The sequence below is a fragment of the Ictalurus punctatus genome, chromosome 6 (assembly GCF_001660625.3).
Source record: "Ictalurus punctatus breed USDA103 chromosome 6, Coco_2.0, whole genome shotgun sequence".
Classification (NCBI taxonomy): Eukaryota; Metazoa; Chordata; class Actinopteri; order Siluriformes; family Ictaluridae; genus Ictalurus; species Ictalurus punctatus.
Genome location: NC_030421.2, coordinates 33,066,387 through 33,076,386, shown reverse-complemented (window position 1 = coordinate 33,076,386; position 10,000 = coordinate 33,066,387). Strand labels below are relative to the sequence as shown.

The following is a 10,000-nucleotide window of genomic DNA, read 5'->3' as shown; positions in this document are numbered from 1 at the left end:
ATCAGGTTAGTCCAGCAGTGATTCCTACATCCAGTTTAGGGTGTGTTGTTTGGAAGCCCTGATTGGCAGTGGTTTATTTATCTGTTGCTCTGTAATTAAATGTGGTTTAGGTGTATTGTCAGATTTGAAGAACTGACTGAAAGTAGCAGAAAAGGAAAACTCAACTGAGATCCATGTTTTCTTTCATGACCCTGTTTTCCTGTCCCATTCACATACAGTTTTAAACAAGGGGACAGTGTCCAATAAGATTTCATGAAAGTGTTGACCCTAGACCGTGTGTTTTGTTTGTTTCATAGTTAATGGTCCTTTCTCATCGGTCTCCCATCCTGGAGACATCCTGTCCCTCAGTGTCCCATCCTGTCCCTTAGTCCTGTCCCAACATCCTGTCCCTCAGTGTCCCATCCTGCCCCAACATCCTGTCCCTCAGTGTCCCATCCTGTCCCTTAGTCCTGTCCCAACATCCTGTCCCTCAGTGTCCCATCCTGCCCCAACATCCTGTCCCTCAGTGTCCCATCCTGTCCCTTAGTCCTGCCCCAACATCCTGTCCCTCAGTGTCCCATCCTGTCCCTCAGTGTCCCATCCTGCCTCAACATCCTGTCCCTCAGTGTCCCATCCTGTCCCTCAGTGTCCCATCCTGCCTCAACATCCTGTCCCTCAGTGTCCCATCCTGTCCCTTAGTCCTGCCCCAACATCCTGTCCCTCAGTGTCCCATCCTGCCTCAACATCCTGTCCCTCAGTGTCCCATCCTGTCCCTCAGTGTCCCATCCTGTCCCTCAGTGTCCCATCCTGTCCCTCAGTGTCCCATCCTGCCTCAACATCCTGTCCCTCAGTGTCCCATCCTGTCCCTTAGTCCTGCCCCAACATCCTGTCCCTCAGTGTCCCATCCTGCCTCAACATCCTGTCCCTCAGTGTCCCATCCTGTCCCTTAGTCCTGCCCCAACATCCTGTCCCTCAGTGTCCCATCCTGTCCCTTAGTCCTGCCCCAACATCCTGTCCCTCAGTGTCCCATCCTGTCCCTTAGTCCTGCCCCAACATCCTGTCCCTCAGTGTCCCATCCTGTCCCTTAGTCCTGCCCCAACATCCTGTCCCTCAGTGTCCCATCCTGTCCCTTAGTCCTGCCCCAACATCCTGTCCCTCAGTGTCCCATCCTGTCCCTTAGTCCTGCCCCAACATCCTGTCCCTCAGTGTCCCATCCTGTCCCTTAGTCCTGCCCCAACATCCTGTCCCTCAGTGTCCCATCCTGTCCCTTAGTCCTGCCTCAACATCCTGTCCCTCAGTGTCCCATCCTGTCCCTTAGTCCTGCCCCAACATCCTGTCCCTCAGTGTCCCTCAGTGTCCCATCCTGCCCCTTAGTCCTGCCCCAACATCCTGTCCCTCAGTGTCCCTCAGTGTCCCATCCTGCCTCAACATCCTGTCCCTTAGTCCTGCCCCAACATCCTGTCCCTCAGTGTCCCATCCTGCCTCAACATCCTGTCCCTTAGTCCTGCCCCAACATCCTGTCCCTCAGTGTCCCATCCTGCCTCAACATCCTGTCCCTCTGTGTCCCATCCTGTCCCTCTGTGTCCCATCCTGTCCCTCTGTGTCCCGTCCTGCCCCGTCATCCTGTCCCTCAGTGTCCCGTCATGTCCCTTAGTCCTGCCCCCAACATTCTGTCCCTCAGTGTCTTGTCCTGTCCTGCTCCTCAGTGTCCTTTCTGGTCCCTCAGTCCTGTCCCCAGCATCCTTTCTCTTTGTGTCTCATCCTGTCCTTCAGTGTCCTGTCCAGACCCTCAGTTCCGCTCCCAACATCCTGTTCCTCACTCCTATCGCAGTTTTTTTTTTTTGTTGTTCCTCAGTGTCCCTTCCCTCAGTCATGCCCCTTAGTGTCGTGTCCCTCAGTGACCTGTTCCTCAGTGTCCCTTCTCCCATAATTTTATTAAAGTGCTGCACCTCTGTGGTTTATCAAAATGCTAAGCAATACATCAGCGTGCTATAGCTCAGTAAAAGTGTTCTGAAGCCACTTCCATATCTGGCAGCAAGTTTGGAGGACAGCGTGCAGGGAATGCGGAAGGAAGGCAGATGATGGAGGGGAATTGGTCAACTATGGCTTTTGTGCTCGATAAAATGCAGGCAGCTCAGATAACCTTTTTTTTTTTTTAAATCTCCTCACAGGATTTATTTATAAAGGAGTCTGTTGGCTGCTAGCAAGCCAAGTGTGTGTTATACCTACACGTGAGGGAGTGTGTGTGAGAATGAATGTTATTTAGAGTGTGAAATGGAGTAATATATTCACACGCACGCGGTATTTGAATGGTTTACATCTTTATTCTCTTCTTCTTCTTTTATTCTATTCTCTCCATTCCCCTCCCCGTCCCTCACATACTCCACCCGCTCTCACGTACACACACTCATGCATCTCAGTTTTGCGGTTTACACTCGAGTGAGTTTGCAATTTTCTCTTGAATAGATAAGTAATGGCTTAGACTGAATGAAATGGCCTTAAAATACAGTGAGGGAAACGCAGCTGAAAGCTTTTTCAGTCCGGCTGTAGAAATGGCCTTGAAATGTTCACTGCACCTCAAGGCTGGTATGTATATATGTTTATATATGTGTATATATACACAAACACACATGCATACATGCATATATCCAAGCGATTACTTCTTTTTTTTATGCAAATTTTATTTTGTGACCTTAAAATGTTTTCATCCAATAGTCTGAGTGTCCATGGCGCTGAAGCTTGAAATTAATGTTTGGTTTTCATTTCAAGGCTGTCGGAAAAGTTAACTGGCTCTTGAGAAAAGCGCCCTTACCTCTCCTCAGAACGTCTCCAGTCCTTGTGATGTCCAAGATGTAATAACCCAAAAACGCATGCATTTTAAAGAACTTCATTTTACAATGGCCGGCTTGCCGTAACCGTGTCGCTTTAGACGTCTGATCAGCCCACCTCGTCCACTCCTTAGACGCCGCGCGTGGCTACGCAGCCACTAGCTATTTCTATGAAGTGCTGTTCGGAGCCCCTTTCATTTTCTCGTACATCACTCGAGTGTTTTGCGTCCTGCTCTAGAGCTGATTTGTGTGAAGCAAAGATCACAGTGCAGAAATAAACTGGATGCCTTAAGCTACATGGAAAAGAAACTAGCCTGCGGCTAGCACGCCTGGTGGGAGGTCTATGATATAGGTAGAACTGTGCCTGATATTTTAATTACCTGAGGTTTTTAAGTTGTTGGTTTTTTTCTGTGTTTAGTATAAGACAAGCATTTGCCGCTTTTATACTTTTAAGCTTTGATATGTCCAAATACCCTTTCAGAGGATTTTTTTTTTTTTTTTTTTTTTTTTTTTTTTTTTTTTTTTTTACTAGATTGAATAAAATCCTACCTCTTCATGGTCTACTTAAATTATCAGTTTGTTTAAAAAAAAAAAAAAAAAGTAAGAAATCTTGTGTTTTCTCTGTGTGTGTGTGTGTGTGTGTGTGTGTGTGTGTGTGTGTGTGTGTGTGTGTGTGTGTTTCTTACTTACTATCTTACCCAACAGAGTTTTTTCTTCTTAGTCCATGTCCTAGTGAACCAGGATCAGGATTTATTGATCGAGACTTCATAGCACATCTGTTAGTCACTCTGGATAAGGCTGTCTATTTAGACATTACTCTTGTTGTTCTCAGTTCTACACACACACACACACACACACACACACACACACACACACACACACACACACACACACAGAACAAATTGTAAGTGTGGAAATGACTGTAGTTTTTGTTTTGTTTCATTCATTCTTTTAAAGAAACAAAACAAAAAACAATTGGCCAAAGGTGCTCCCACATCTGGTAAGACAGGTATGGTAGCCATGACCCAAACCGCTTACTTACCTACTGTGTTATTAATATTATCAATCAGCCTCTTACAGTACGTTTACATGGACAACAATAATCCGATATGAACCCGATTAACACGAGACTCTGATTAAGAAACTAGCGTGTAAACAGAGATTATTGAGGACCTTAATCCGATTAAAGTCGTACTCGAAGTAAACACAAATGGGATTAAGACGTGTGGAGTATTCCTGTTTTAGTCGACGTGCGTTACAGACGTGTACACACCTTAATCACACGATTAACGTCGTGTGGGAGTTTTCACTGCATTGTGTGACGGGACACGTACACACACGGCGGCGCTCGACCGTTTCATGGCAAACGAGAGAGAACGGCTGCGTCCCAAACCGCGTACTTAGTTTAATACGTGTATTTCTCCTGCTATATAGTAGGTAAGTACGCGGTTTGGGACGCAGCCCACGGCTTCAAGCAGTCATCTATTAGCACGTACAGCACGACAAATAATTTACTGCACTTGAAGCTTTCATAAAATAAAAAATAAAACCCCCAAAACTGTATACGGTCCCATAACGAAGACCAACTGTATGTCAGTACGTGAAATTCTGGAGGGACGTCGGACGGCGTGGCGCGGGGACGTAATGACAGGAGTATTCTAGACGCAATTCATGTAAACCCCTTAATCAGGATATTGTCTGATTCAGAATAAGGTCAATAATTAGATTACTGCTGTCCATGTAAACGTAGTCTCAGTCTCTCAGTACGGCAGTGAGAGAACGCACACTGATGTTTCGGGTTGGAATTAATAACACAAAGCCACTCCCGTTTTTCACCTTTGTTTGCTACACAAACTCATCATCTTTGTGAAGACCCTCCATTGACTTAGAACATTAATGAGCTACATTCATACGACTTGTCTTTCATTTTTAAAAAAAAATTTCAATTCAGTTTTATCTGTATAGCGCTTTTTACAATAGACATTGTCTCAAAGCAGCTTTACAGAAATATCAACACGGTGTACAGATATTAAAGGAGTGAATTTATCTCAACGGAGCAAGCCACTGAGTGGAGACGGTGGTGAGGAAAAAAACTCCCTAAGATGTTAAGAGGAAGAAACCTTGAGAGGAACCCGACTCAGAAGGAACCCGTCCTCATCTGGGTAACAACAGATAGTGTGAAAGAGTTCATTATGGATTTATATGAAGTCTGTATGGCGTTAGGAGCAGCCGTAGTCCCAGCAGTCTGGAATTAAAGAAGATTTGAGCTCCATCCAGAGGCAGAAAGGATCTGGATCTCTAGTATCTCCATAAATTCGTGGGGGGCTCGGCGAAAGGAGAGAGGAGAGAAAAAAGATAATTATGACTGCGAAGTAGTAGAACAGAATCTAGTCAGGGTAGGCTTGAGTAAACAAATACGTTTTAAGCTTAGACTTAAACCCTGACCTGTCTTTACCTAAACTCTAACCTCAGCAGGGTTTTCCCTACCATCAAAAGGGCTGGCTTCATCTCTAATGGAAAGCTGAACTAGCAACAGGAATGACCTGCTTCAAAGGGGGCTGTTTCAAACCACAATTGAGAGCGTCCCAAAAGAAGCGCAGGGCGTATTTGAAAACCCGGTCTACTACATAGGATTGTTATGTAAAGCAAAAGGACCTTGCGTGTGAACACAGCCTTAAGTAGCTCTCTTCTCCAAACACTTGCGGGTTGTGCGCGTTTCCCACGACTGTCCCTGACGAAAATAGTGACAGTGATGCAAGTCCTCATCTAGACAGTCATGTGGTGCGAGATGCCTTGCCTGCCTACAAAATTTGCATATTTCATTTTTTTGCTAAATAAATTGTAGCATGTTTTGCTTACTTGTGAATTTATTGACCCATTTGTGAAAATAAAAATATTATATTATATTATATTATATATATAATATAAAAACCTAGGTAAACCATGCTCAGTGATTAGAACAAAATATTTTTGCTCTTTCAGAGAAAAGCTTTAACCTCAGTAGTTTTATGAGGATATTTGACACTAGCCCATCATTGTGTGTGTGTGTGTGTGTGTGTGAGCACATTTGGTCCTTTATTGGTCCTAAGAAAGGCTTAAATGCTTACACACGCACTGCATGAGTGCTGCATGGACTGAGGCAGCGGCTGACGTTACTCGCCAAATACCCACGTCGAATTTGAATTGGCTTATTTGGATTAAGATAACAAATGATCGAGCTGGTGAGACTGTAAAACCTAACATAAAGGAAAATGAGAAGATAAATGAGATTTTATATTCAGTTATGACCTGACTGAAAGGCAAAGGTGTGTAACAGAATGTTGTGTGTTGGGGTCCTGTTAGGCATAACAGAAGGGTTTGCAGAGCTGAGAGGCTGGGGCTGCTGGGTATTTTTAGAGTGATTTAGAGCCTCTGTCAATAATGATAATAACCCTGCAGTTCCCACATAATTGGAGCGAGAGAGAGGGAGAGAGAGGGAGAGGCCTGCCACACTGCTGCTTTCAACACCTAACATTGCTGCAAAATTTCAGGTTACAGCATCATGACTCTTCTAGTCATCTGCTGGGGCTCTAATCCCATGTTAAAGCATCCTGGGAATATTTGCTGGCCTGATAGAAGTGTGTACTGTCTAAAGTAATAATACCGATCCCTTCATATCTATAACATTCATCATAGAACCGATGAACCATTTACTACTTACTACATGTTTTCCGGAGTGAATTTGCAGGAAGTACACGCTAAAAACCAGTTAAATGTTCATTTAACGTTCGGTTTTGATGGGGGGGACAAACATTTACTTGAAGAATAAATTGTTATGGATGTGACCGTGTGTGAAATATGATATTGAATTGTATAATATTGGAAGATTCGAGAGAGATGTATTAATTAGATTTGTAAAGTAGAGACTGTTTTACCTTTTATAAGCATTAAGGAATGTACTGAAGGACCGAATTGTGTTGGTCATGCAATGCAATCAAAATATTAAAAAACAAAGATGTCAGAATCAAAAATGTATAGATCAGATGATGATAATACCAACATGGTGGATGTAGTACGTCCGGATTTTATTCCTACTGCACACGTATACCGGTTAGTACGTACTAGTGATGCACCGAAAGGAAAATTCTGGACCGAAACCGAAAATGAATCTTTATTCTTTATCTTGTTGTTGTTGTTGTTGTTATTTTGCGGTCTTGACTCCAAACAACATACCCCCTTCCCCAATACCCCCCTCTACTGTATCACCAAGATCTCCAACTCAGGATTTCTCACTGTACTGTGCTCTCTCTAAACCTGGGGGGTGTCCAGTCTCATCCACAAAGGGCCGGAGCGAGTGCAGGTTTCCATTCCAATCAAACAGGACCCGTATCCGACTCCGCCTGTTTAATCAGTAGATCCTGGCTTTCAATAGACTCGGGTGTGGCCTCTGCTTGGTTGGAATGAAAACCTTTTAATACCTTAAGTAAATGTAAGGATTAATCTTTATACTCTGTAACTTTGGGTGAAGTCCAACAACAAAACGCATGGTATTTTGGGCAGGAACTGTGCGCTGATTGATTACAGTGTCAGTGAGGACAGCTGTATGTAATGTGTAATGTGCTGTGTGCCCTCACCTTCTAGACTAGTTTGATTGTGTAAGAGAGGAGTGGAGAGTGATGTAGCTGTTGGTAGTGCTGTAGAAAAGACTAATGTAGTAGTGTCAGTAGTGTGTTTGTACTGTTCCGTCTCAAAAAAACAGTGTTACTATTGGGACGATGTATAACATGATCATAACCAGTTTAGCTTTCTGTGCTCTTGCTCTGCAGATTACATTTTGCACAGAATGCAACAGTAAGAGTTCTCCCTGAAGAATGAACATACAGTATTATTATTATTATTATTATTATTATTATTATTATTATTATAATTATTATTATTATTATTGCAGTACTGGCAGAAATTCACTGGCTTTCTGTTCGATGTTTGTTTGGGCATGAAGATGTTCCACAGTGATGTCGGAGATCATCACACATGAGATTTGTTTCTCTTCCTAGAACAAAACACAAAAGAGGCGACGAGGCCGCTTTTAGTCCGCGTGCTCCGAAACAGCGGAAGACGTACGTCGAGCATCCCGACTTAAAAAGCAGTTTAAAGCAGTCGTGTCTTTCCGTTTGAGCGTTTCTATAGTTTTATATTTGTTACTGTCCGCTCTGACTGCATTTGTGAACATGCAAAAGGTCCATGCTTTTACCCCTTTCATAATCACTGATTTTATCTTTATTACTTCGTTATTTGAATTTTTACTTTGAAGAAAACAAATAATTCTGTAAAAGTAATCAATGCTTTTATTTGATCTACTTTCCACTTTTTTTTTTCTCGTGCTGGTTTTTATTTGCCTTGTAAAGCAGTTTGAACTATATACAAGTTGCTATATAAATAAAGCTTTTTCTTTTTTCTTTTTCTTAATTTTTTTTCTTTCTTTTTCTTCTTAATTTTGTTGTTGTTGTTTTAAGGTCTTGACCCCAAAGAACATTAACCCCCGCCCTCTCCCCCAGGGGGGTGTCTAGTCTCCTCCACAAAGGGCCGGTGTGGGAGCAGGTTTCCATTCCAGTCAAACAGGATCCGTACCTGATGCCACCTGTTTAATCGGTTTATCCTGGCTTTCTATAGACTCGGGTGCGGCCTCTGCTTGGTTGGAATGAAAACCTGCACCCAGACCGGCCCTTTCCGGATAAGATCGGACACCCCTGTTCTAAGGATATTTGACAGTTTGCTTTTTGACCATCAGTGTTTGGTAGAAGTTGTGGTATGTAATAACACGTATCTGTGCACTGTGTCTGCAGGTAATTCCCAGCTGGGGGCCTCGATAGTAGACGCCCTGGACACACTCTACATAATGGGCCTCCACGATGAGTTTAAAGATGGTCAGGAGTGGATCGAAAAGAACCTGGACTTCAGTGTGGTGAGCGACCCGCACGTCTACTTTTTCATGGCTGAATATAAAGTCGTTCAGATATTCAGTTCAAAAAGAACTTGTCTTCACGAGAGATCACCGAAATATCAAGGGTACTGCTTAGAACTATTCGGCTCCCTTGCTGACCTGCGATAAACTGCTTATCTCGAGTACGCACGTCTGTTTTGCGTTCCCTTCTGCCTGTTGGCACAGCATGCGCTTCATTTGGTAAACATGCCACACGGTGGAATTCTTTGTATGGAAACAAAGTGGGCGGGAAGGATCGTATCTAGTGCTCTGAAGAACAACCTTTTTAGGAGAGAGTGAGTGTTAGCAGGAACTAATAGACGTAAAGGAGTTAGGGAACGAAGTCATGCCAGAAAGCAGCTCCACAGACCCACAGATTTATCACTGGGTTATGTAATACAGCCGGGGACGGAGCTGTACAGGTTAGATCCGGGCACGAGTGAAGGACAGGACTCTTGGGGAAATAAACACGTCTGGCATGAGATCTTTCCCTCCGTCTGTGAGTTCTGGCACTTACGGCTGAGCGACAGCCGGAGCCTCTCGCTCTTGGGCTGTGTAACCCTTAGAACCCTTCCCTATTTTGAGCGCTTTTCAGTGCCTTTATTACTAGCCTTCGAACGTTTCAATCACTGCAGGACTTCTAAATGCCGTATCGTTTTATCATTCAAACCACAAAGCGGCCATTAACATGCAGGGTAGTCAACTTAATCAACTTTAAGGCACACCGTATACGCAACAAATTACCCATGACATACACACTGCTTAAGTATGTTTTCGAGCTCTTTATTTAGGTGTAATATTGGGATGATGTCCCACAGAAGTGCCTTCAATCCGATTTGTATTCTACCACAGGTTCTCTTTTATTAAATCTTTAAAACGACTGACGTATTGAGCTTTTCTTATCCTTGTAGAACGTTCAGATGTTCAGGCTGTTATTTAATAAAATAAATAAATAAACAAAAATCAATAGTTGCAGCCCCAGTATAATCTCAAAGAGCTGATCTGGCCTAGATAAGTATTGTGCTCATGTTTACACTCTATCCACGTGTTATTAGAGCTAAAAGCTGATTTATCAGCTTGTGCAAGAGTCACTGCACGGTGATGGTCATTGTTAGCGTGCTTATTCTCATTTTTCTGTGCATGTATTCCTCTGTCTGGTAGTGTTGTGGTGACGAATGAGGCTGCATCCCATCACAATTAATTGTGAAAACTCGCCCGAAAAGCTGAACTAATA

At 43.5% G+C, this 10,000-nt stretch overlaps 1 protein-coding gene across 4 annotated transcripts in view; it reads left to right on the top strand.

Annotated features, from left to right (window-relative positions):
* The window catches only part of man1a2 (mannosidase, alpha, class 1A, member 2), a 75,534-nt gene that overhangs the window by 40,035 nt on the left and 25,499 nt on the right, over window positions 1-10,000 (top strand). For all 4 annotated transcript variants that reach the window (XM_017470345.3, XM_017470344.3, XM_017470346.3 and 1 more), the window contains one exon: window positions 8,630-8,748. In XM_017470345.3, the coding sequence (XP_017325834.1) occupies window positions 8,630-8,748 (119 nt within the window). The remainder of the gene's footprint in view (window positions 1-8,629; window positions 8,749-10,000) is intronic.